The sequence below is a fragment of the Ailuropoda melanoleuca genome, chromosome 8 (assembly GCF_002007445.2).
Source record: "Ailuropoda melanoleuca isolate Jingjing chromosome 8, ASM200744v2, whole genome shotgun sequence".
NCBI classification, from domain to species: Eukaryota; Metazoa; Chordata; class Mammalia; order Carnivora; family Ursidae; genus Ailuropoda; species Ailuropoda melanoleuca.
Window position 1 is genome coordinate 83183455 of NC_048225.1, and position 27882 is coordinate 83211336.

The 27882-nt window shown below is 38.8% G+C and overlaps 1 protein-coding gene across 3 annotated transcripts in view; it reads right to left on the reverse strand.

The window, feature by feature from the left end:
- PLA2G4A (phospholipase A2 group IVA) overlaps positions 1-27882 on the reverse strand; it is a 157037-nt gene that overhangs the window by 121701 nt on the left and 7454 nt on the right. For all 3 annotated transcript variants that reach the window (XM_011231846.3, XM_034666785.1, XM_002924848.4), the window contains one exon: positions 1014-1116. In XM_011231846.3, coding sequence (XP_011230148.1) covers positions 1014-1046 — 33 coding nt within the window. In that variant the 5' untranslated portion in view covers positions 1047-1116. The remainder of the gene's footprint in view (positions 1-1013; positions 1117-27882) is intronic.

A 27882-nucleotide genomic window follows, 5' to 3' on the forward strand; every position in this document is an offset into this window, starting at 1 on the left:
GTGGGGTTGGGGGAGGATGAGGGCTACTGAGGAGTTGATTGAATTCAGCACCAAAAGAAGCCCTTGATGAGGGTTTTCTGTGAAGTGGGAAAGCTGAGTCCAGGTTTTAATGATTCAAGTTGTGAACAGAGGGGAAGAAGGCACTAGAAAACACTTGTAATGTGTTAATCCTTGCTCTCCAGGCAGGGAAAGAGCGAGGATGGTAGCTAGAGAAGGATGTAGGGTAAGAGAACAAGTGTTTCATTTTAAGTAACAATAAGACTCTGGATTATTCCTTAATGTCCATAAAAACTATTTCTAGTCCATATCAACTGAACCGGATCTCAGGTGTGGAATTCAGCAAAGAAATCCTGTTTTTNGAGAAACAAACTGAAGACTTCAGAGGGGAGGGGGTGGGGGAATGGGATAGACTGGTGATGGGTAGTAAGGAGGGCACGTATTGCATGGTGCACTGGGTGTTATACGCAACTAATGAAGCATCAAACTTTACATCGGAATCTGGGGATATACTGTATGGTGATTAACATAATATAATAAAATAAAATTAAAAAAAAAAGAAATCCTGTTTTTTTCAGTCAGAAGAGAGGGTGTATACTTCCACCTGAGTTTGGAAAAATACATACGAAAATTTGAGATTACTCTACTATAAACGAACCACCTATAGAAGAACTGGTTTAAGCACAGCGAAGGGAAAGTTTACAGAATGCTTTACCCTAGCAACACATACCCAAACATAGCCTTCAATTTAAGAATTCTTTTGCCTTCTCTCCACCAATTCATGTGAATGGTAGAAGTTACACAGACTGATGATTGCTAAGTGGCAACTGCATTTTTTATTGTTCCATGAAAGTTCTGTACTGTTACACATGTTTTGGTCTTTTTTCCCCCTCCAAGTACCTCTGTTCTGGATTTGTCATAAACTTTTACTTTATTAGCCAATGCCAGCAAGACTCATGCACACAAATGTATCTGTCGCCCTCCCAGAAAGGATACATAAACGATAAATGACTTACTATAATGTGCTGATACGGATCTATAAATGACATTTTGGTTTCAATTACAGGAAATCTCTTCACACTTCAAAGGTCTTCTCTGGCACTCTAGCTTCTTTAAAACCTACAAAATAAACAATTGCTATTGTTAAGCTTCCTCTTGGATGCAGTTCCAAGATTTAAATCATGATGAATATGAACCTTAGGAAGTCAAAGTCCACCCAAGGGGACCAGATAGACTGAGTTTCCAGTTGTTTATAAGACCGAGGGTACACGTATAACTTAGGGAAAGGGTAAACATATTTTGATAGTACTGTTTAATTTCCATATTTATTTGTTCAAATTTATTCTGTCAGTAATTATTAGGAAACTCCAGAATTTTTTTTTTGTTTGCATTTGCCAAGTATCTTATGAGAAGGTCATTGAACTTACGAAAAATTAAAACTATGTTTGTACTGTTTATAATTAAAAAGCCACACGCCACTGTTTCGTTTTCTCAATTGGTCTAGTGTTACACAAATTCATGATAAGAAAGTAACATTTTTTTACCTTAGCTATTTGTTAAAAACTTCAAAGATATGTTCATGTTTAATTTCAACTTCAGTGCGGGTATTAAAGAAAAAGTTTATTCACTCTAAAATACCAGTTTAATTTGGAAGCAGTTAAATAAAAATGAATGAAAACTATGATAATGAAAAAATACGTTCTATACTTTGCTTTCTTATAATTACTCCATGTTATTTAAAATCAAATAAACTATTCAATGAACATCTCTTCCTCCATCATAGATTTTTTTTTCCCTTGAGACTGTAAAACAACACATACTTATATATTAGTATTCTATATGTCACATATAATTCGGAACATCTTCTCAAATACCTTTATTATTTATGATTAATATGTAAAGTCTAAAATATGTTTTTATTTCAGAATAAATAAAATTTAAAAATTTTAAAGTGTTTTTTTCTTTTTAAGCATCGCATTTTAAAAATTACAAAAAATAATTCATGCTCAATTTTAGAAATATGAACTACAGAAGTGAATAAAGAATAAAGCATAATCACGATTTTATTTTGATGTGTATCCTTCTGGACTACCCAATGCATATTCATATATTTAGAGTAAAAAGGAAAAGAAAGGATTTGAATTTTTTGACACAAATGGGATCTCATGAAGTACCCTTGAATTTTTAAACTCACTTCCTTTGTCATTTTTTTAGCAAATAGTATTTATTTATTTATTCATTCATTCATTTTATTTATTTTCAAAGACTTGATTTTTTTTAGAGGAGTTTTAAGTTCCTAGCAGAACTGAGAAGGTACAGAGATTTCCCCACATACTCTCTATCCTCACACATGCAGAGTGCCTCTCCCCTCATTCCCACATCCCCTACCACAGCGGGACATTTGTTACAATTGATAAACCAACACTGACACATCATCATCATCCAGAGACCATAGTCTACCTTAGGGTTCCCTCTTCATGTTCTATATTCTATGGGTTTTGACAAATGTATAATGACAGGCACCCATAATTATGCTATCATAAGAATATTTTCACACCTTAAAAATCCTCTTTGTTTTGCCTATTCATCTCTCCCTGTGTCTCAACCCCTGGCAAACACCTATCTTTCTACTGTCTCCATGGTTTTGCCTTTTACAGAACGTCAAATAGTTGGAAATCATATAGTATACAGCATTTTCAGATGAGCTTCTTTAACTTAGTAATATGCATTTAGTAAGTTTTCTCCATGTCTTTTCTTGGCTTGATAACTCATTTCTTTTTAGACCTACATACTATTACCTGGCCTGGATGGACCACAGCTGATTTATCCATTCACCTACTGAAGGACATCTTGGATGCTTCCAGATTTTAGCAATTGTGAATGAAGCTGCTATAAACATCTATGTACAACTTTTTGTGTGGACATAAGATCTCATTTCCTTTGGGTAAATATCAAGGGCCATGAATGCTGGATCATACAGTAAGAATATGTTTAGGTTGATAAGAAACCACCAAACTATCTTCCGAAGTTGCTGTACCATTTTGCATTCCCACTGGCAATATTTAACACTTTTGTTGCTTACATCTTCACCCACACTGGATGTTGTCAGTGTTGTAGATTTTGGCCATTCTAACAGCTGTACAGTGTTATCTCCCTGTTGTTTTAGTTTTCATTTCCCTGATGACATATGATGTGAACTTCTTTTCATATGTTTGTTTGCCACCCAGATATCTTCTTTGGTGAAGTATCTGTTAAGGTCCTTTGCTCATTTAAAAAATCAGGTGGTTTTTTTTTTTTTTTATTGTTAAGTTTTTTTTTTTTTTTAAGATTTTATTTATTTATTCGACAGAGATAGAGACAGCCAGCGAGAGAGGGAACACAAGCAGGGGGAGTGGGAGAGGAAGAAGCAGGCTCACAGCAGAGGAGTCTGATGTGGGGCTCGATCCCATAATGCCGGGATCACGCCCTGAGCCGAAGGCAGACGCTTAACCGATGTGCCACCCAGGCGCCCCTATTGTTAAGTTTTAGGAGTTCTTTGTATATTTTGGATAACAGTCCTTTTTCAGATGTGTCTTTTGCAAATATTTTATACTTCATTATTTTGTAATATGAAAAATATGAACCAATATTATAAGAAAGATAAAAATCACTCATAGTCCCCTATTTAAGAATTATATAAAATGAAAATCTCCTTTCTACCTTGTCCTGGTTCATCAAGACTCATTATTTTTACCGGAGAAAAAAACTTTTTAAAATAAAACATCTATTTATTTTAATCACTTTGTAAGCTCCTGGAAGTTGATTTCTATCTTCAAACAGTACACTTTCATCAAGATGAAACAATCTATATTTCCTCTACATCATTACCCCTTAGAAATGAAGCAATTTCTTTTTTTTAAATTTTTTTAAAAATTTATTTATTTGAGAGAGAGGGAGAGAGAGAGAGAGACCATGAGCAGGGCAGAGGGAGAAGCAGACTCCCCACTGAGCAAGGAGCCTGATGTGGAACTCGATCCTGAGACCCTGAGATCATGACCTGAGCTGAAGGCTGACGCTCAGCCAACTGAGCCACTCACGCACCACTTAGTGAAGCCATTTCTTTTCTTTTTTTTTTTTTTTAAGATTTTATTTACTTATTTGACAGAGACAGCCAGCGAGAGAGGGAACACAAGCAGGGGGAGTGGGAGAGGAAGAAGCAGGCTCACAGTGGAGGAGCCTGATGTGGGGTTCGATCCCACAACGCCAGGATCACGCCCTGAGCCGAAGGCAGACGCTCAACCGCTGTGCCACCCAGGTGCCCCAGTGAAGCCATTTCTTAATAGAATTCTTCTTTCGAGTACATGATAGGCCATGGGAAGCTCCTGGACCCAAGAACACAAAGGCTTTATGTTGCTGCAGCAATGGTACTCCCTGAGAATTATGTTCCTTTTCTAGAAGCTGAAAAGTCCATACAGTTGCACAGCAATGCCAGGGTACTACTATCAGGGATTCAATGCCTGAGGGAAAATCGTATTATTTTCTTCATTGAAGCAGCATAATTTGGTAAAAACAACACTGGATATGGGATTAGAAAGACCTTGATTTAAAATCCAGTTTCACATTTTAAGACCCAGTGTATTCTACCATAAATGGAAATAGTACTACCTTTAATGTTGTAGTGAGGACTAATGAATTAATCATGGTGAAAGGTGCCTATCACATAGTAAATACTCAATGCATGCAAGCTTCCTTTTTTAAAAAAAATTTTAAGTTTTATTTTAATTCCAGTTAGTTAACATGCAGTATTTTATTAGTTTTGGGTTTACAATAGAGTGATTCAACAATTCCATACATTACCCGGTCCTCATAATGACAAGGGCCTCCTTAATCCCCAGCACCTCTTTCACGCCCCCCTCTGGTGACCATCAGTTTGTTTTCTATAGTTAAGAGTGTTTCTTGGTTTGTTTCTCTCTCTCTCTTTCTCCCCTTTACTCGTTTGTTTTGTTTCTTAAATTCCATATGTGAGTGAAATCATATGGTATTTTTCTTCTCTGACTGAATTATTTCACTTAGCATTATACCCTCTAGTTCCATCCATGTTGTTGCAAATGGCAAGATTTTATTCTTTTTATGGCTGAATAACACTTCATTGTGTATACATGTACTGAATGTATACATATATACATATATATATATGATATATATTATATATATATATATATATCATACCTTCTTTATCCATTCATCAATTGATAGACACTTGGACTGCTTCCAAATCTTGGCTATTGTAAATAATGCTGCAATAAACATAGGGGTGTATACATCCCTCTGAATTAGTGTTTTTGTATCTTTTGGGTGAATACCTTGTAGTGCCATTGCTGGATCACAGGGTAGTTCTATTTCTAACTTTCTGAGGAAACTCCATACTGGTTTTCACAGTTGCTGCCCCAGTCTGCATTCCCATGAACAGTTCAAGAAGGTTGCTTTTTCTCCACATCCTCGCCAACACCTGTTGTTTCTTGTGTTTATCTTAGCCATTTTGACGGGTGTGAGGTGATATCTCATTGTAGTTTTGATTGCATTTCCCTGATGGTAAGAGATGAAGAACATCTTTTCAAGTGTCTCTTGGCATCTGGATGCCTTCTTTGGAGAAACGCCTGTTCAAGTCTTCTGCCCATTTTAAAATCGGATTATTTGTTTTTTGGGTGCTGATTTTTAGAAGTTCTTTCTTTTTTAGAGAGAGAGAGGGAGCAGGTGCAGGATGGAGGTAGGGAGCAGAGGGACAGGGAGAAAGAGAATCTTAAGCAGGCTCTATGCACAGAGCAGAGCCCAAAGTGGGGCTCCATCTCACGACGCTGAGATCATGACTTGAGCCAAAATCAAGAGTCAGATGCTTAACCAATTGAGCCACCCAGGTACCCCAAGAAGTTCTTTATATATTTTGGATACTAACCCTTTATAGGATACGTCATTTGCACATATCTTCTCTCATTCTGTAGGTTGCTTTTTAGTTTTGTTGGTTGTTTGCTTAGCTGTGCAGAAGCTTTTATTTTGATGTAGTCCTAAGAGTTTATTTTTGCTTTTGTTTCCCTTGCCTCGGGAGACATATCTAGAAAGAAGTTGTTACAGCTGAGGTCAAAGAGGTTACTGCTTGTGATCTTCTCTAGGATTCTTATGGTTTCAGGTCTGACATTTAGGTCCTTAATCCATTTTGAATTTATTTTTGTGTATGGTGTAAGAAGGTGGTCCAGTTTCATTCTTTTTCATATAGCTGTCCAGTTCTTCCAACACCATTTGTTGAAAAAACTGTCCTTTTCCCATGAGATATTCTTTCCTGCTTTGTCAAGGATTGACCATATAGTTGTAGGTTTATTTCATATAGTTGTGGGTTTTCTACTCTGTTCCATTGGTCTGTGTGTCTGTTTTGTGCCCGTACCATACTGTTTTGATCACTACAGCTTTGTAATATAACTTGAAGTCTGGAATTGTGATGCCTTCAGCTCTTCTTTTCTTTTTCAAGGTTGCTTTGGCTATTTGGGTTCCATATACATTTTAGAATTGTTTGTTCTAGTTTTGTGAAAAATGCTGTTGGTATTTTGATAAAGATTGCATTAAATGTGTAGATTGCTTTGGGTAGCATAGACATTTTAAGAATATTTGTTCTTCTACCTGGAACAAATAGTCCTTAAATTTGTATGGAACCAGAAAAGGCCCCGAATCTCCAAGGAACTGTTGAAAAGGAAAAACAAAGCTGGGGGCATCACAATGCCGGATTTCGAGCTGTACTACAAAGCTGTGATCACAAAGACAGCATGGTACTGGCACAAAAACAGACACATCGACCAATGGAACAGAATAGAGAACCCAGAAATGGACCCTCGGCTCTTTGGGCAACTAATCTTTGATAAAGCAGGAAAAAACATCCGGTGGAAAAAAGACAGTCTCTTCAATAAATGGTGCTGGGAAAATTGGACAGCTACATGCAAAAGAATGAAACTTGACCACTCTCTCACACCATACACAAAAATAAACTCCAAATGGATGAAAGACCTCAATGTGAGACAGGAATCCATCAAAATTCTAGAGGAGAACATAGGCAACAACTTCTATGACATCGGCCAGAGCAACCTTTTTCACGACACATCTCCAAAGGCAAGAGAAATAAAAGATAAAATGAACTTATGGGACTTTATCAGGATAAAGAGCTTCTGCACAGCCAAGGAAACAGTCAAAAAAACTAAGAGACAGCCCACGGAATGGGAGAATATATTTGCAAAGGACACCACAGATAAAGGACTGGTATCCAAGATCTACAAAGAACTTCTCAAACTCAATACACGAGAAACAAATAAACAAATCATAAAATGGGCAGAAGATATGAACAGACACTTTTCCAATGAAGACATACAAATGGCTAACAGACACATGAAAAAATGTTCAAAATCATTAGCCATCAGGGAAATTCAAATCAAAACCACACTGAGATACCACCTTACGCCAGTTAGAATGGCAAAGATAGACAAGGCAAGAAACAACAATTGTTGGAGAGGATGTGGAGAAAGGGGATCCCTCCTACATTGTTGGTGGGAATGCAAGTTGGTACAGCCACTCTGGAAAACAGTGTGGAGGTCCCTTAAAAAGTTAAAAATTGAACTACCCTATGACCCAGCCATTGCACTACTGGGTGTTTACCCCAAAGATACAGACGTAGTAAAGAGAAGGGCCATATGCACCCCAATGTTCATAGCTGCATTGTCCACAATAGCCAAATCATGGAAGGAGCCGAGATGCCCTTCAACAGATGACTGGATTAAGAAGCTGTGGTCCATATATACAATGGAATATTACTCAGCTATCAGAAAGAACGAATTCTCAACATTTGCTGCAACATGGACGGCACTGGAGGAGATAATGCTAAGTGAAATAAGTCAAGCAGAGAAAGACAATTATCATATGATTTCTCTCATCTATGGAACATAAGAACTAGGAGGATCGGTAGGGGAAGAAAGGGATAAAGAAAGGGGGGGTAATCAGAAGGGGGAATGAAACATGAGAGACTATGGACTATGAGAAACAAACTGAAGACTTCAGAGGGGAGGGGGGTGGGGGAATGGGATAGACTGGTGATGGGTAGTAAGGAGGGCACGTACTGCATGGTGCACTGGGTGTTATACGCAACTAATGAAGCATCAAACTTTGCATCGGAATCCGGGGATGTACTGTATGGTGACTAACATAATATAATAATAAAATAAAATTAAAAAAAAAAGAATATTTGTTCTTCTAATAATCCATGAGCATGGAATGTCTCTCCACTGCTTTGTATCATCTTCAATCCCTTTCATCAGTGTTTTATCGTTTTCAGAGTACAGACCTTTCAACTCTTTAGACAGGTTTATTCCTAGCTATCTTATGGTTTTTGGTGCAATTGTAAATGGGATTGATTTCTTGATCTCTCTTTATGCTCCTTCATTATTGGTGTATAGAAATGCAACAGATTTCTACACATTGATTTTGTATCTTGTGACTTTACTGAGTTCATTTATCAGTTCTAGCAGTTGGGCAAGTCTTTTGGGTTTTGTATATAAAGTATCATGTCATCTGCAAATAGTGAAAGTTTGACTTCTTCCTTACTGATTTGGATGCATTTCTTTTTGTAGTCTGATTGGTGAGGCTAGGACTTCCAGTACTATGTTGAATAAAAGTGGTGAGAGCAGACATCCTGTTGTTCTTGACTTTTTGGGAAAAGCTCTTAAAAACAACAAGAACAACAAACCTCTTAGTTTTTCCCCATTAGGGATGATGTTAGCTGTGGGTTTTTCATATATGGCCTTTATTATGTTGAGATATGCTCCCTCTAAACCTACTTTGTTGAGAGTTTTATCATGAATGGATGTTGTACTTTGTCAAGTATATTTTCTTTGTCTATTGAAAAGATCATATGGTTCTTATCCTTTCTCTTATTGATGTGACCAATCATTGATTGATTTGAGAATATTGAACCACCTTGCAACCCAGGAATGAATCCCACTTGATGTGGTAAATAATTTTTTTAATGTATTGTTGGATTCAGTTGTTAGTATTTTGTTGAGGATTTTTGCATCTATGCTCATCAGGGATATTTCCCTGTATTAAAAAAGTGGTATCTATCTGGTTTGGTATCAGGATAATGTTGGCCTCATAGAATGAATTTGGAAGTTTCCCTTCCTCTTTTATTTTTTGGAAAAGTTTGAGAATAGGTATTAGCTCTTCTTTAAAAGTTTGGTAAAAATTTCAGTAAAATTTGCCTTTGAAGCCATCTGATCCTAGACTTTTGTTTGTTGGGAGTTTTTTGATTACTGATTAAGTTTCCTTGCTGGTTATCAGTCTTTTCAAATTTTCTATTTCTTCCTGGTTCAGTTTTGGTAATTTATATGTTTCTAGGAACCTATCCACTTCTTCTAGGTAGTCCAATTTGTTGGCATATAGTTTCTCATGATAGTCTCTTATAATTGTTTATATTTCTGTGGTGTGGGCTATTTCTCCTCTCTCATTTGTGATTTTATTTATTTGACTCCTTTCTCTTTTTTCCTTGATAAGTCTGGCTAGAGGTGTATCAATTTTATTGATTCTTTCAGAGAACCAGCTCCTGGTTTCACAGATCTGTTCGATTGCTTTTTTAGACTCTACGTCATTTATCTCTGCTCCAATCTTTATTAAGTCCTTCCTTCTGTTGGTTTTAGATTATGTTCGTCATTCTTTTTCTAGCTTCTTTAGGTGCACTGTAAGGTTGTTTGAGATTTTTCTTGCTTCCTGAGGTAGGCCTGTATTGGTTGTTAGACCCACTTTTGCTGCATCCCAAAGGTTTTGGATCATCGTGTTTTCATTTTCATTTGTTTCCATGTACTTTTTGAATTTCTTCTTTTGTTTCCTGGTTGAGCCATTCATTGTTTAGTAGCATGTTATTTAACCTCCATGTATTTGTAGCCTTTTCAGACTTTTTCTTGTGGTTGTTTTCTAGTTTCATCCATGCTGTGGTCAGAAAAGATACATGGAGGAATCTGATCTTATTGTATTTGTTGAGGTTGGTTTTGTGGGCTAATATGTGATCTGTTCTGGAGAATATTCCATGTGCACTTGAAAAAAATGTGTATTCTGCTGTTTTGGGATGGAATGTTCTGAATATATCTGTGAAATATACATCTGGTCCAGTGTGTCATTCAAAGACATTGTTTCCTGATTTTCTGTTTAGATGATCTGTCCATTGACGTTAGTGTTGAAGTTCCCTATTATTATTGTATTATTATTGATTAGTTCCTTTAGGTTTGTTACTGTTTTAGTGTTTGGGTACCTCTATGCTGGGTGCATAAATATTTACGATTATTATATCTTCTTGTTGGATTGCCCCCTTTATTATTATATAGTGTCCTTCATTGTCTCTTGTTATAGTCTTTGTTTTAAAGTCTATTTTGTCCAAAACAAATATTGCTACTCAGGCTTTCTTTCTTTTTCTTTTTCTTTTTTTTTTTTTTTTGATATACATTTGCATGATAGATGTTTCTCCATCCCCTTACTTTCAATCTGCAGGTGTCTTTAGGTCTAAAATGAGTCTCTTGTAGGCAGCATATAGATAGACCTTGTTTTTTAATCCATTCTGTCAACTTATGTCTTTGAATGGGAGTTTTTAGTCAATTTACATCCAAAGTAATTATTGATAGATATGCATTTATTGCCATTTTATTACTTGTTTTGCAGTTTCTGAAGATATTCTCTGATCCTTTCTCTTTTTGATGTTCTGCTGATTTTCTTTAGTGATATATTTGGATTTCTTTCTCTTTATTCTTTGCATGTTTACTAGTGGTTTTTGATATATGGTTACCATTAGGTTTGCATATAACCTCTTTTGCATATAGCAGTCTATATTAAGTTGATGGTCATTTAAATTTGAACTCATTCTTTTCCTCTCCCCTCCCTCCCCTCTCCACATTTTAGGTATATATTATATTTTATATTCTTTTTTTGTGTGAGTTCATTGACTTTTTACAGAAATATTCATTTTTACTGCTTTTGTGTTGCAAGTTCCCTTTTAAAGATCAAGATTACATAGACTGGCCACTAATAACTACACATTTACTTTGAAAGATGTACTGTTCGCCATAATTATTGTTGGAAAATCAGAACATGTTGATGGAGTCACCATTCAACAAACAAATACCTACAATATACTTATAAAACACTTTGTACTAGGAAACAGTGCAATATGAAACTTTAGTCTTCTAGACTTTTTACTTGATACTATCCATCATGGAATCTTGAAAGTTTAGCAGGACCATGGTAGTTTTACTCACCAAAATTTGCATGTTAAAAGCTGTACTAATGACAGTGACAGGGCACAGGATTGTTTGCTACTCCACAGCCTTTCAATTCACAAACAGTAGCCTTATACAAGAGATCATTTACCTCGTCTCTGCTAGGCACAAGAATGCAATGGTGAATAAGGCCTGGCTTCTGCCTTCAATAAGCATAAGGTAACATAGGGGTGGCAGAAACTACAGCCTAGCCTGGTACTTCATGCTCACATGTTACGAAAGCAACAACACTCTCGGGGCGCCTGGGTGGCACAGAGGTTAAGCGTCTGCCTTCGGCTCAGGGCTTGATCCCAGCGTTATGGGATCGAGCCCCATATCAGGCTCCTCCGCTATGAGCCTGCTTCTTCCTCTCCCACTCCCCCTGCTTGTGTTCCCTCTCTCGCTAGCTGTCTCTATCTCTGTCAAATAAATAAATAAAATCTTTAAAAAAAAAAAAAAAGCAACAACACTCTCTATAGTTAATGTCTAGAGTTGGAAAGGAATCTTGAAACTCACTCCTCTATAAAAATATTTCCAGTGGTTTCCTTTCCTTTATTCTAAAGTTAGAAATCTTTCTATCTATTCCATACCTATTGTGTGGCTTTCATACCTATTTATGACAAACCAAAGTAGGAAAACCTTTTGATATCACAATACACAAATGTATACACACACATATATAAATAAAATACAGAAGTAAATTTGATTTGACAGTTTTACAAAGAACGGTATATCCTAAACTTCATTCTATTTCATGTGTTTAAATCTGTTAGCAGCTCACCAAATTGATTTCATGACCTACTAATGAAAGTTTGAAATTAGTGGTCTAATGACTTCGAGATGATTTCCATCAACTTCCTCTGTCTTATCCCCTCACCGTCCCCTGTTCTTTCTATGCTATATCCACACTGTTTTCTTTCTTTTCTTCAATGGTGTAACTCTTGTCCACTCAGGGGTGTGAACTACCATATCTCTCTATTTATTCAACAAATATTTAAGGCATAACTCCTGTGTGTCAAGCACTATTCCAGTGTCTGGAGAGGCAAAAGTGAAATGCGCTCTCTCTCTCTTTTTTTTTTTTTTTTTTTTTTTTTTTTTTTTACAAAAAGCAGAACTGACATTTCAGAAGAGAAGAGATTAGTACTCAAAATGTTTAAAGGAAACGTGTTGCTGGCGCCCAAAGTTTGGTGTCAGCAACTTTATTTCCTCTTCTCATTTCCAGCAACTCCATTCATAATCACTGTGCTCGCCACCTAACTCCTAAGTACTCCCCACCACGGTTACTACTGTATCCGCAGCAAGATCCGGATAGAGGCGCCCCCAATATTAAAGCCAAAAGCAGGAAATATGTGTATGATAGCTACTTGTCCATGTCTATTAGGCTTAGAAATTAAAAGGTAAATAGTAAACAAACATAACTCATGGCATTTAATCTTAGAGCAAGATTCTTTTGCACTTTATATCCATTCAAGGCTATGTCTTCTCCTACCTTGGTGAAACTTTGGTCAGCCTCAGAATGTTTCTATTAAAAACTGATATATATAATTTCTAAATATTTATACTTAGAAATTAAAATGCTAGGCCCATGTATTTATCTAAGATTAAACTTGATTTAGAGTTGAAGTTTTTCTCCTCCCTTACCTAGAGCCTATAGGGAAAGATAAGGCCATTGGCTTCTTTCCACCTCTGTCTACAGTCTAACCCTTCTAACTCGTGAACTCTGGTTTTTAACCCCTCATGGCTGGAGAAGGCTGGCAAAGATACAGGAGCAAAAAACGTACTACGTCATTGTACTATCATAAGCAGGCTTTGCGATCTCTGGGCGTGGTATATGTTAAAGCTGATTCCTTTTCTCATAAATAGATGCTTTTGTGAATTCTTCTGAGATACTCTACTTTCAAGATGACTTCCTTGTAGTTTCTGGCATGTAGCAATGCATCTCCACTGTAGCTGGAGACTTGCACTTTCTTCTAAGCCCCCACGCACCCTGTGGTCTACGTCCACAAGTCTTCTTCTGAGGTTCATTCATCCTACCAGGCAAAACCCCTATATAGGATTTAAGATCCTTTCCCATGGTTCTCGTCAGTCCACAGAGAATACTCATAACTGTTTCCTTTCTTCAAGAGACTGAGAATGCAACTGGTTGCCAAATGAAACTCACTATTCTGCTACCTTTGCCCCTTTAGGTTTCTCAAGTCTGACTAGACACAGCCTATAGAGGAGACACACATTAAACTCTCTTATAAACTTTCTGAGTAGTCTCTTGATTTTTTTTTTATTTTTTATTTTTAAAAGATTTTATTTATTTATTTGGCAGAGAGAGAGACAGCCAGCGAGAAAGGGAACACAAGCAGGGGGAGTGGGAGAGGAAGAAGCAGGCTCCCAGCGGAGTAGGGAGCCCGATGCGGGGCTCGATCCCAGGACCCTGGGATCAGGCCCTGAGCTGAAGGCAGACGCCTAATGACTGAGCCACCCAGGCGCCCCACTGAGTAGTCTCTTTAAAGGTCCCTCTCTTGCTTGGGGGTTAGGAAGTATATCCTTCCCAGATCTCATCACCAAAGGAAGGATTCTAAAGGATTCTACTCCAAGCAGTTCTCTCCAAAACAAACAAACAAACAAACAAACAAACAACACAAAACTCTCTCAAAGTCCTCCCTGCATCTCTACTCTCCTAAGCTTTAATACCGGTGAAGTTGGCAGTATGCTATTTTAGAGTTAAACACTGTTCTTATCCACCTGCTGTTTTCAAAATGTAAAAGGACAGGCTGTATCACAACCTATTTTAGTATTTGATATTGTAGGTCTTACATCTTAGAGTCTTGACCAAAGCTCCACTTTAGTTTCACTTTAAAGTTTAATACGTAGGTGTGCCAACTTCCAAAATGGCAGAATGAGGAACTTGGGAAACTTTTTAAAAAGCAGATCAAACTGGTCAGAGTTATAAACAACAACTCTGGAAACTAACCAGAGGACACAGAATACATGAAAAGCCCTTATTTTTAAAAAATCTAGTAAATCTCTAGTCCATGGTATTGTAATAGCATTCTATGGTGACAGCTGGTAGCTACACTCGTGGGGGGCCCTGCATAACAATACAGGCTTGTTGAATCACTCTGTTGTACGCCTGAAACTAATGTAACATTGTGCATCAACTACACTTCAATTTTTTTAAAAAACTGATTAAATCTTGGTAAGAGCAATGAGAATCTGTGACATTTTAGCAAGAAGTTGCCCCTACCATCCTCCAGTTCCTCAGTATAGAAGTTCTAGCTGGGAAGATAGGGCAGTCCTGAGGATTTATAGCTCTGTTGCCTTTCTGTTTGGGGGAGAGAGGAGGTACTGCATTTGGAACAAGGCATGGAAAGTTCCATGCCCAGAGATGTTGTCAAAAACAAAAGAGATATAGTAGCAAACAACGTGGGAAGTTTAATGCTAGCATCAGGCCATACTGGTTGGGCAAGCAACAAAACTGCAGACCATTCAGAAATCTCCTAACAAGATTTGGAGGAGATAAGCAAATAGCATCTTGCTCAGGCCCACTTACTCCTGGCCTGGAAGGCTGTGTGTACACGCCAGGCTGCACCTCCTAGGAAGAAAGCAGAGACGACTTAGCAAGATACTCCCTAAAAGTGAGGCCTTGTAAATGCAGAAAGTAAACCAGGGAGAACTCCTAATTTCCCTGTATTTGCAAGTATTCCCCAGGCCACACGATGATTAAACAGCAAAAGGTAGATTTACTTGTTCAAGAGGTCTAAGTAAACCTTTGGCTACCACTGGCTGACAGAAAAACTATGCTGGCCCAGGAGCAGCGCTTAGGAAACCAGGCTTAAAAATAAAAAGGAAAAGTGAAAACTGAGCTGACACATTAGAGTGTCAGAGTCTGAACACTGGAGGGGGAGACTCAACAGAACAAGCTGAAGTCAGTAAAAGAAACAGCAACACTAACCTTCCCGGAGGAAGGATGCGATCGTGTAGTTGCTACAATATCTAATCTAAAAGTTTCAGTTTTCAACAATAGAAACAAAACAAACAGACCCAGGAAAATATAAGCCAGACACAGGGAAAAAAAGCAACCAATAATAACTATCTCTTGAGGGACTCCAGATTAGGAACCTAACAGACCAATAGTTCACAGCATCTGTTATACACATGTTCACGGAACTGAAGGAAACCAGAAAGAATGAAAGGAAAGTATGACACCGTAACATAGCAGTAAAGAGGTAGAGACATCAGAAAAAATAACCAAGTGGAAATTATGGCGTTAAAACATATTGAAATGAAATATTGACTACACAGGATCAACAGCCCATTTAAGCTTTCAGAAAGATCAGTGGATTTAAAGACGCACGAAGAGAGATTTTTCAATCCGACGAACAGAAAGAAAAAGAAAAAGAAGGAAGAAAAATGAACAAAGCCTTAAAGCCTGGGGTACAACATCAAGTATACTGATCTGTAATGTAAATGGAATCTCAGCGGAGACGAGAGGAAAAAAAGAGAAGAAAAATATTTGAAGAAATAACGGCTGAAAATTCCCCAATTTTGATTAAAACCATATCAAAAAGCTCAACCAATTTCAAGTTGGATAAATACAAAGAGATTCAAACCTTTACACAACATAGTCAATCTGTGGAGATTCCGAGACAAAATCTTGGAAGTCGCAAGAGAAAAAACGTTCATCATGTATAAGGTAACCACAATAAAATTAAAATCTGACCTCTCATCAGAACGGAGGCTTGAAGGCAGAAAGGACAAAACTATTCAAAAGGCTGAAAGGACATATTATATTCAAAAGGCTGAAAGGACAGAACTATTAACCAAGAATACTATATCCAACAAAGTAAAGAGAAATAAAGACACTCCCACATCAGTAAAGCCTGAAAGAATTTTTTGCTGGGAGAGAAGCATTCACGGGAATAGTGAGGAAAACTTAGGTTGGAAAGAAGTGACACCAGACAGTAACTCAAATTCACACAAAGAAACTGAGAGCCTATAAATCATATAAACAATTTTACAAGATAGCGAAAACACAGTGTTCTATTTTCTTCTCTTACTGATTTAGAAGTCAATTGCATTAAAATAAGAATTATAAAATTGTATTGTTGGGCTTATTAACAGATGTCATATACAGGGGTGCCTGGGTGGCTCAGTCAGCTAAGCATCTGCCTTTGGCTCAGGTCATGATCCCAGGGTCCTGGGAACGAGTCCTGCATTGGCTTCCTTGCTCAATGGAGAGCCTGCTTCTCCCTCTGCCTGCTATTCCCCTGCTTGTGTCCTGTCTTTCTCTCCAACAAATAAATACACAAAATCTTTAAAACATTTTTAAAAATTAAAAAAAAGATGTCATATATATGCAAATAATAGTCCAAAAGATGGGGGAAGATATGCAGCTACAATGGAGTACGGATACTATACCAGATGGGAATTGATATAAAATATTTTACATAGTTTTTCTCTTTTTTTTCTCAAAGCTTCTTTAAAGGACACTGAATGTATAAAGCAGTCACAACACTGTATTATTGGGCTTATAACATATACAGACTTAATATGTATGATAACTGCACAAAGGAGGACTGGAACTAGAGTAGAGCAAAGTTTCTACATTTGACTTAAGCTATTATTTGCATAAAGTAGATTATAATAAATTAAGGGGCATCTAGAAGTAATTACTAGAGAGAAAGCACTACAAAAATCAATCAAATATATAATTAACACATCAACAAAGGAACTGAAATGGTCCACTGGAAACTATTTACTTAACACAAGGAAATACAGGAACAACAAAAAAATGAGACATATAGAAAAGTGAAAGCAAAATGGCAGATGGAAATGCAACCATGACTATAACAACATTAAATGTGAGTGGACCTAACACTCCAATCAAAAGCTGGAGCTGTCAGACTGGATAAAATCTAATACATACAAAAGAACAATGAAATTGAAATAAGATTTGTAGTTTAGTTAATAGCCTTATGGTGATGTCAGTTTCCTGATTTTGGTAACGTACTATGATTATGTAAAATGCTACACTGGGGAAATCTAGCTAAAGGGTATATGGGAACTCTGTGATATTTTTGCAATTTCTTACCTTAAATTATTTCAAAATTAAAAAGTTATTTAAAAATCCAATACATGTGGCTGGATCTAATTTATATGTGCAATTTTCATTCCAAAGTTAAGTTCTGAAGAAGTAACAAAACAGTCATACGGGAAAACTGTCGAAAGTTTACTTTCTTCAGGGCAAAATTACTGGTCATTACTGCTAAGACAGTGACAGCATTTTCAATTCCAGTTACAAATAGGCATCCTTTCATCCTTTTTTCCCCTTGTAGTAGTAGTAGATATTTTAGGTTTTTGTGAAATTAAGGCATTCTGTCCAGCTAGCCACATTAAACACTGGGAAAATGTTTTTTTCCCCACAACTGGCTCAGTCCTGGAAATCTTCTTGCAACTAGGTTGTGCAACCATTATCATGAATGCTCATAAAACAGAAGTTTTGGGGGGGGGTGTTTTGTTTTTTATAACTAAGCTGAATGACCAGTCTTGGTGAGTATACACAGTCTTTTAAGTCTGAAGCGAGAGATAGAAAACTCNTTTTTTTTTTTATTTTTTTTTTTTCCTTTTTTTTTTTTTTTTTTTTTTTGGCTGTCCTGTCATTAAAAACTTTCTGGAACACTAATGAGAGGGAAATTTGGATGTGCTTTTTAACATACTTGCCTGTGCAATGCAATTTTGGCTTTCCATGAATGCTTAATAGTGTGTGGTCTGTCCAAAACCCTTTTAGTCATGTTGTCAGGGCAAGACGGGCTTCTCTGGGAAAAATGAGCAAGAACCAGAAACACAGACTGGAGTGCTTTGTCAATTCTCTTTTCTGCATAGAGCGATAGGACAACAGGAAGAGAAGGCGCTATTACTAGGTTTGTGGCATCTGGAGGAAAGAAGGATAGAAAAGCAAAGGATCCTCTTCTCTTTCTTTTCATTTCTTTGTATAACAGAGCAGAGGAGGTAAGAAGGGGCTCAGCACAAAAGTGGGAGCAGGCTTCCCTGCTGGAGCCAGACTGGTGCAAGTTCAAGCTTGTCTCCTTTCTCTGACTGTAGGATTCTGATCCTCAGTTTCCTCATCTGTACAAGGGGGGAATGGCCTGCACATCTCACAGAGGCGGTCGGATGATCAAATGAAAGGATGTCTGTCAATCAGTAAGCACAGTGAGCCATAAATACACCAAATTATCATTTTGTTATTATTGTTGTTACTTATGAAACTGGTGATTTTCCTCCAAATTGCTCCAATTTCCTAAGATTTATTTGGCTCTTTGGAAATTTCTAAGAAATTCAAGTAGGCTAATTTGTTAAGCACCTCTTATAAAGACTATGTACTTTTTCATACTCAATGAGTTTTATTTTTATTTTTTTCTTTTTTTTTAAAGATTTTATTTATTTATTTGATAGAGAAAGAGAGAGCACAAGCGGGGAAGTGGCAGGCAGCGGGAGAGGGAGAAGCAGGCCCCCCGCGGAGCAGGGAGCCCAACGCGGGGCACCCTGGGATCATGACCTGAGCTGAAGGCAGATGCTTAACCAACTGAGCCACCCAGGCGCCCCTCAACAATGAGTTTTAATAGAGATTAAGAAATACTCCTGTCTCTGATCTGTTAAAATTTTAAAAATAAAAAAATACTGAGCCACTTACTTGTCTGCTTCCAAACTCAAAGCTTTCTCCATTATGTTGGAGATAGAAAGAGGTTCCAAAGGCAAAAAGAGCAGTGCACTATTGTTCCCACCATCTTCATCCTTGTATAGATACATAGTCACAATGGCATGACTAAAGTTTTAAATTCTTGGATCATTTTGCTGCAACTTTTTAAAAACTTGGGCTAAGCAAAGAGTTGGCTATCATCAACAGGCACAGAGAAATAAACAACAGGAATGAAGATAGGTAAATGAGCTACTTTGTATTAGAAATGTCTCAAGCCGGGGTGCCTGGGTGGCACAGCGGTTAAGCGTCTGCCTTCGGCTCAGGGCTTGATCCCTGCGTTATGGGATCGAACCCCACGTCAGGCTCCTCTGCTATGAGCCTGCTTCTTCCTCTCCCACTCCCCCTGCTTGTGTTCCCTTTCTCGCTGGCTGTCTCTATCTCTGTCAAATAAATAAATTTATAAAAAATCTTTTAAAAAAAGAAAAAAGAAAGAAATGTCTCAAGCCATATTCTCAGTTTAGTATGGAAAACCTGTTAAGAGAATTTCCCTATTCCCAAGGAAATCTAAAAGCATGCCACCAGATACAAGGACACAGATTAATCAACTACATCTGTTTCCTAAGCCAGGAACCCAATGGTATGGAACTTGCCTTCTATATCTGACAGAGAGACACCCAGTCCCTGTGGCTAATGTCCATGCTTTTCCTTTTGAATTGACTTTTTCTGCTGTTTTTATTCCTAGGTCTCTGGAACTGCTTCTTTCTCTCTCAAATTTCTACTATTGAAAGTTCGTTATTTACACAGACAAGTACATATGGAATATCTACTAGAGTTTCGGAGAAGGAAAAGAGTCAGGTGGTTTCAAATAGAAAAAAAGGCTTGATAGAAAAGGGGAAATAACTAAGCTGATATTTGAACTCATGATCAAGCTTTGATGTATAGAAAGGGGAAATAGAAACACTTCCTCTAGGAAAAGGACACGAATGGTGAGCCGCACCCACGTTGGAGCTGCTCTGTCCGACCTCAGGCTCCCCTAGTGCCATTCCCGTCCTCACAGCTTCACTACAGGATAGTCTCTGCCTGTCCTTCAGGGTCCTGCCTTAAACTTACTCTCTGAAATAAACCATCTCTTTATCTACCAGGTTAGGACACCTGATTTCCTCTTGGTATCTCTCACCACACTGTTATACGAGACATTTCCGTTATACAGAGTATGCCTCCCCTCACTGTGCACAACTATCTCCTTCTCCCTGTATTCCTGTTGGAGTCCAGATGATCACTCAATTACTATGAAGTGAAAAGATGAATGAACAAACTTGGGAATTTGTATGGTGAAGGGGGGAGAAAACCACAGATGAGGTCTTGCGTTGGGAAATAATCAAGGGGGAGCAAAGCCTATTTATAGACCGCAGGATGACAAACTGGAAGATACCTTAGCAATTGCAAATTTGCTTACTTAATTTTAAAGTTCACATTCATTCAACATTTCTTAGGGGCCAGATACTGTGCTAAGTGATTTATACACACTGCCTCATTTCATCTTCATAACAAGAGAGGGGTTATTAGCACCATTTTAGAGACTAAAATAAAACAAAACGTAACCTTTAGAAAGGTTCACAATGCAAACGAAGGTGGGCAGTCTCCCTCACCATGCTCTACGAGAGAACACTGCCTTCCAGGAAGACTAAGAAACGTTCCCAGGTCATCTGGGGTCACGGGAGCTGAGCTGACCCTGGAATCCTGACTCTCTGCCTCCTACCAAATTCTTTCTTTCTAGATCATTCTGCCACTTCATAAAAGACCCCGAAGGACAGGTAGAGATTCGGAGACATTATACAATAAGCAACAGCCTATGAGAGCATCTAAGCAGAGAGATGGCATGATGGAAGGGACACTTTGTATTAGTTTTCTGGGGCTACTGTGATGAATTGCCACAGAGTAGGTGGCTTAAACAAACAGAAACTTATTTTCTCACAGTTCTAGAGGCTGGAAATGTAAGACGGATGTATTGGTAGGTTTGCTTTCTTCTGAGGCCTCTCTCATTGGCTTACCAAAGGCCACCTTCTCCCGGTGTCCTCACACAGTTTTTCCTCTGTGCCCAAACGTCCCTGGCATCTCTGTGTGTGTCCAAATCTCTTCTTCTCATAAGGAACACAGTCAGATTGGATTAAGAGCCATCCTAAGGGCATCATTTTAGCTTTATCGCCTCTTTAATGGCCCTATCTCTGAATGAGACGCATTCTGAGATATGGAGGTTAGAGCTTCAACATTATCAATAGAGGGAGCACAACTCTGTCTAAAACACACCAATAACATTGGGACGCCTGGGTGGCTCATTTGGTTAAGCATCTGCTTTTGGCTCAGGTCATGATTCCAGGGACCTGGGATCGAGTCCCCCATGGGGCTCCCTGCTCAGTGGGGAGTCTGCTTCTCCCTCTGCCTGCTACTCCCCCTGCTTGTACTCTGTTTCTCTCTCTGACAAATAAATAAATAAAATCTTAAAAAAAATAAAACACACCAATAATGTAAACATAGCAGTTAAATAAAGAGGCACACGATTGTTAACGGGAAAATGTGGTGCTTGAGGAGGAAGGGACACACCAGCCAGAGAGGTCAGATGTGATAGGAAATGCACCTAGAGTTGTGGATGTGAGAAAGAGGAAAGACCAGCATCTTTTAGATGGGCCAGCCTCCCTCCCTGTCATTTAAAAAGAGCATGTGTGTTGGGGCGCCTGGGTGGCGCAGTTGTTAAGTGTCTGCCTTCGGCTCAGGGCGTGATCCCGGCGTTCCGGGATGGAGCCCCACATCAGGCACCTCCGCTGGGAGCCTGCTTCTTCCTCTCCCACTCCTCCTGCTGTGTTCCCTCTCTCGCTGGCTGTCTCTCTGTCACATAAATAAATAAAATCTTTAAAAAAAAAAAAAGCATGCGTGTGCGTGCCGACACACACTAAATGAAACACAATACATAACAGCATGCTCTACCCCTTCACAATTGGGAAGTGCTAATCCAGGTGAACCTGTCTATTTTAAGGGCTAGGAAACTGGCTGGCCCAGTTTCACACGCTGCATTACAAACAAAGGAAGAATGTCTCTACACCCCTGAGCCAGTTTTTGACTTTTCTTTCCTTGACCATCTGATTTGCCATTATTTTCTATTGTTTCACCTCTTGATGGCCAAAACCAGGCCACCATTCTCACCATACTTTAAGTTCACGAAACTGGAAGAAATATTCATAACCACCACGCAGGCAGAACTTCCATGTGCAAATATATAAGCTGAGGCCTAACGATGTAAACAAACCTGGTGTAGGGCCTGGGCAGACAGCTCCAAAACGTGCCACCTTGGTATGTTGATTAGTTTAAATAAAAGTTACTTAAGAAACAGCCAAAGCAAAAAGAACACGCTGACACCCACATCCCACCCTCCCGTTCCCACCTTTGTCTCCAGAAAGCAGGAAATAAATCTCCCATGTGAAAAGTACCCTCCCTGTACCAGGAGGTAAAGAGGCATCCTCATCACCAAAGATAGGGAATTCAAAGCTGAAAAGGCTAAATTACTGGTACTAATTTAGTACCCCAGCCCAAATTAGTTTAGGAGTCCTTACTAACTGAAGCACCTAAGTTTCTTTGTCCTTTCAGTTCCTTATAGACTTATTGTCTCTATCTAAAAAGTATAAAAACTGGCTGTCTTGGTCATTTCTTTAGGTGTTGCTTCTATGCACACATAGTCAAACTTGGGTTTTCCTCCTGTTAATCTGCCTCATGCCAATTTAATTCTTAGACCAGCTGGAAGAACTTTGAAGGGTAAAAAGAAATTTTTCCTCTCTTACACTAGTCAAGTTCACCCAGCAGGATAAAGAGATGAGCACCGCCCTTCACTCTCAACCAGGTACTCTTTCTCTATACCCTACCACACTTCTTCCTCTCCCCTGCCCCTCACACACTCAGGCTAAAAAGGAAATACAGCCAAAATAAAAAGGATATATATACATACATTTTATATTATATATTATATATACACACATTTTATATTATATGTTCTATATATATATATACAAGGATATATATATTTTATATTATTTATATTAAAGTATATATATATATATATATATATACTTTTTAGTTTGACCAAAATTTGAAGTTGTGAAGTTATTGTTCAGTGGTGCAGAGTAGACTCAAGATATAAATTAGAAATGAAAAATCAAATTGATGTTTGGTTAAATAAAACTTTAAAAGAGTCATTTTCATCTTTTACACTTTCCTAGATTTGAATTATAGTTATAAGATATTTACTTGCAAATACTAGATACACTGTTTTAAAAATTCCTCTTCCCACATAGGTGTTTATGGAATAATACCACATTGACAAGTGTTAACTATATTATGTTCATTTTCAGAAAATGTAGAAAAATGTTCTATCTTTTACTTAAAAGAAATGGGTAACAATGATGCACTTGGTGTTACCACTTTTTTTTTTTAACATTTAATTTATTTATTTGAGAGACAGAGAGAGCATGAGCAGGGGGCTGGGGTTGAGGGAGAGGGAGAAGCAGACTCCCCACTGAGTAGGGAGCCAGATGTGAGACTCCATCCCAGGCCCCTGTGATCATGACCTGAGTCGAAGGCATACACTTAACCCACTGAGCCACCCAGGCGCCCTTACCACTTTTAAATATACCTAATGATGTGACACAAAACGCTAGAAAAAAAGAGAATGTTTTGAGAAGCATATTTACTTGTACAGCTTTCTCTCTCCAGACCACAGTTTGCAAAAATGCCCCCCCCCCAGGGAGTATCTGTGTTTTGCTGAGGGTTCCACTGCCTCCTTAATTGCTGCCTTTTTTTCATGACGTACTCAAGATTGCCACAGGAGGGAAAGCTATATCTTTTTTTCTAAAGGAAACCGTCCAGGGAAAACCCCCAGGAAAATCGTCATAATGACTTAAACATTTCATGAGAACGATTTTATTACTGAATGAAGTTATCAACATTTTGGGTTTGTTTTCCTTTAAGCTAACCCAATAACTATTTCAAGAAGCTAGTGAGGTTGACCTTGCAGTTAAAATACAGATGCTGACTATGATTTTAAAGCGGAAAAAGATGACAAATAAATACAGCAGGATTGTGGAAGATCAGAGGCCCTGTACACCCCCCACCCCAGGCATTACTGGGAAGTTAAAACCACTAAACTGGAGACGAACATTCTACATGTCCTGGATTCTGTTACATGCAATAGGAGTTCAAATTCACTGTTCTTTTCTCAGGTGGTAAGAAGCTTTAGAAACGTGCTTCCAGATACTGTGAATGGCAATTCACTTTGGAAATAAACAGGAAATCCAGTCTTTTACAGGAGTAAGAGCTGTGTAAATGTGCACTTGAAAGGAATATTCTCAGGAGGTCTTAATCTTTTTTGTGCCCTGGACCACTCTGGTGGTCTGGGAAAGCCGAGGGACCCCTTGATACAGTATGACATCATAAAACTCATGAAATAAAAACACTGGATTACAAAGGAAACCAATTATATTGAAATACATGGAGCTCGTGCAGTCTAGTAGACCCTTTATACAGTATTTTACGTATGCTTTAGAGCCTTGCAGCACACTTTCTCCTCCCACATCTGCAGAGTGTATCTATACAGTTTTAAAGTTCGATGTAAAATTTTTGAAGACAGAAGAACTAACAGCACAATAAAGGGTAAAATGACACAAAACTAAGTTCTTTTTTTACTATCTACCTCTGCTACCACCATAATAAACATGTAATTCTAACATGAACATTTAGATGTTACATATAATAAACACAGGTTGGAATAAATTAGAAACACTGTCATTTGCTTCCAAATATGAAATTAACATTTTTTCAACCTTTGATCAACAAGCTGGAGAACAGTACCAAGGACATTAATAAACTCTATAAGAATGTCTCCGTTGTGCTTCTGCTGGTGACATAAAATGCCCCAGTGGGTTTGTAAAAATAGGACTTTAATGAAAACAGTACTAGACTCTCCCCGTAGCTTGCACATGTCCCTTCATTTTGGACAGGAAGAAGTTAGATAACTATATCTAAACCATAGCTTACCAGATAAGGGCAGAACCAGGAATAAAGTACTGAATAACTTCCAGTTCATGGCGTGTCTCACTGAGATAGGAGGAAAGGAGGACAGGGAAGAACCTTGAGTGTCCCACAGTGCATTTGGGAAAGGTTGGAGCCAGAAGCAAACATAGTGCATTTGGCCACAAGGAGCTTCCCCTCCTCACCGTACTGCCCTGCTTGACCCACACAGACTCATTGCTTCCATTCATGAAGTGTCTGACCCCCCTAATGTTAAGAGGATTTACAAGGTGACTCAGTGGCTCAGTCGTTTAAGCATCTGCCTTCCGCTTAGGTCATAATCCCAGGGTCGGGGGTGGAGTCCTACATCCGGTTCCCTGCTTAGCAGGGAGTCTGCTTCTCCTTCTCCCTCTGCCCCTCCTCTCTCTTGCTTGTGCTCTCTCTCTCTCTCAAATAAATACATATTTTTTTTAAAAAGAGGATTTATGAAAAATAATGAATCAAAAAAGAACAAGATTTTCTTTTACACTCTGAAGAAATGTAAGTCAATATTTCAATAATATTATTTTCATTCCTGAAAAAAACATTTTGATTATAGTAACCAGCTGTTCTCCAAAGCTCTAAGGATTGAAAAAGAAAAGGAAATGACTTTTAGTTGCAAAATGAAGGGTTTAAGTCAGGTTGAAGAAAGAACATCCCAATAGCGAGCCTGTAAAAGAAAAACGTTCTTTTCTGATGGTCGATTACTATTATGTTTTAGCCATCTTTATACTATGGAGCTATAATGGTTCCAATCCTATCAAGCATTAGCTTGAGGGAGCACTGATGGCTTCCAGGAGCCTGGAGAAGTAAGCAAATGGTGAGGAAAGCAGAGGGGGTTATATAAGGCAGACACAGGACTTAGCTAGGCACCCCACAAACGCAGGCGCACTAACTGTTAATCCAAATTTAAAATGACAACAACAATTCTAGCAACTAGGACAAAAAGAAAAAACAAACCCAGCGTGATGGCTCCTGGAGCAGGTTCCAGCAACTGGTACAGTATGAATTCAACAGGAGCAAAAGCAGTAGGACTCAGTCCAGGCCGACTACATGCTGGAAATCAAGCCAACTTGTAACCACTCCCTGCTCGTTCATAATGACCTTAGATAGAAGCTCATGAATCTTCATGCATTTTTGTTCTAGGTGCTTTGCCTCTGTTTCGTGTGTTTGCTCAGGGTATTGGTTGTTCATCTTAAGCATTTCCAGATTTGCTCGCTTGCTCGCTTGCTTTCAAAACTCCCACTCTAGAAGAACTCAGCCACTCTCGCTCCTCTGAGTTTGCTCCTAGCATTTAGCTGGAGAGCAACCACAGAGCCTGGCAGACTGGTTTTATTTTCGGTTCATGTTCTCAAGCCTCAGAGAGGCCCTGGACGGGACACAGCATCTTTCTCAGTTTCTCTGTGAACTTCCATTCCCATTCTAGAAAATGGCTTTCTTCTCCAGCTCAGCTCTCACCATCTTTCACCATCCCCCACCCCCTTCCTGAGCGGGTGACCTCATCTCCCTTCACTGAGAAAACAGCCCCAGAGGGAAATTTCTTATTTTCCCACCACCAAATCAGCAAACTCCCTGTACTTCTGGGTTCTCCTCCTGTCACAAAGGAGGCAATTCCTCTTCCTGTTAGAGACCTGTCCCCGCCCATGTGGCTCTTTTGGACACAAAATTCCTCTCTCTTCTCCAAGTACCTGATAGTCATGCCTTTCTTTTCTGCACGGAAGAACTTCTCGATGACCTGACTGGCGAGCCTGTCAGAGTCCCTCTGTTCCATATTCCTTTCCCTCTATGCCTCCGTGTTTCGAGTTTACCTACAGATCTCTCTGGGGGTCCGTTGCTCACTCCGTATCCACGTTCCCAGAGTCCTCACCTCCCATCCACCTGCCACCTGCTTCCACTTCCTTCACACTCTGTCCCCCGCCCTCCACTGAAACCGCTCCTCATCAAGATCACTAATAACCTCTGAGTTTTCAGACAAAGTCATTTTTCTCTCCTCGGTTTGCCTGGAACCACTCTCCCTCCTCTACGCCCATGACATCGCCCTAATCCCTTGTTTTCCACCCAGCTCCCTCGGTTGCGCTTTCGCAGGCTCGGGTACATAGGGCCTGCCCGGAGCCCCCCCCCCCCAAGCCTGAGCCACATCCAGCTCGCTCCAGTCACCTCCCAGCTCCGCTCACGGTTCATCTCAGACAACCCTTTGCATCCTTCCCCTCCCCAGGTTATTCCCAACTGTTGAAACCGGGTTGCTTCCTTTATTACCTGTTTATTGTTTGCTTGATTATTGCCTCTCTCCTCCCGGAGGGAATGAACCATCCCTGCTTTATTCACCCAGGTATGCTCTAAAGGTCGCACAGCGCCTAGCAAATCGTCAGTATGAATGAAAACTTCCTGAATTGGTGAAGGAATAAATGCACCTAGCCCAGTGAGTAACAATTCCTGGTTGATATGAGCATCTGGATTTTTTTTTAAACGCTAGGGGTAAAATTCTTAAGTGAAAGAGCCCAGATTTTCTCAACTGTTTCCTTTAATCCCTGTTCTTTTTCTAAGTATTAAAAAGATACATTTTTCCTACTATGTTCCTAGGCACGCCATATCCTATATTAATAAAAAGCTGGAAAGTATTTTTTCCTCATGCAAAATTGTAATTTACACAAGTGTTCTTTTCACTCTGCCAATAGTTCATTAGGTGTTACTTAACCAAACGAATTTGTCCCCTAAAACATAATTTAAATCCTAAGAATTTTTGCAAACACTGAATGAGTCTCACAAAATGGATTTTTTTTTTTTTTTTTTTTTTTTTTT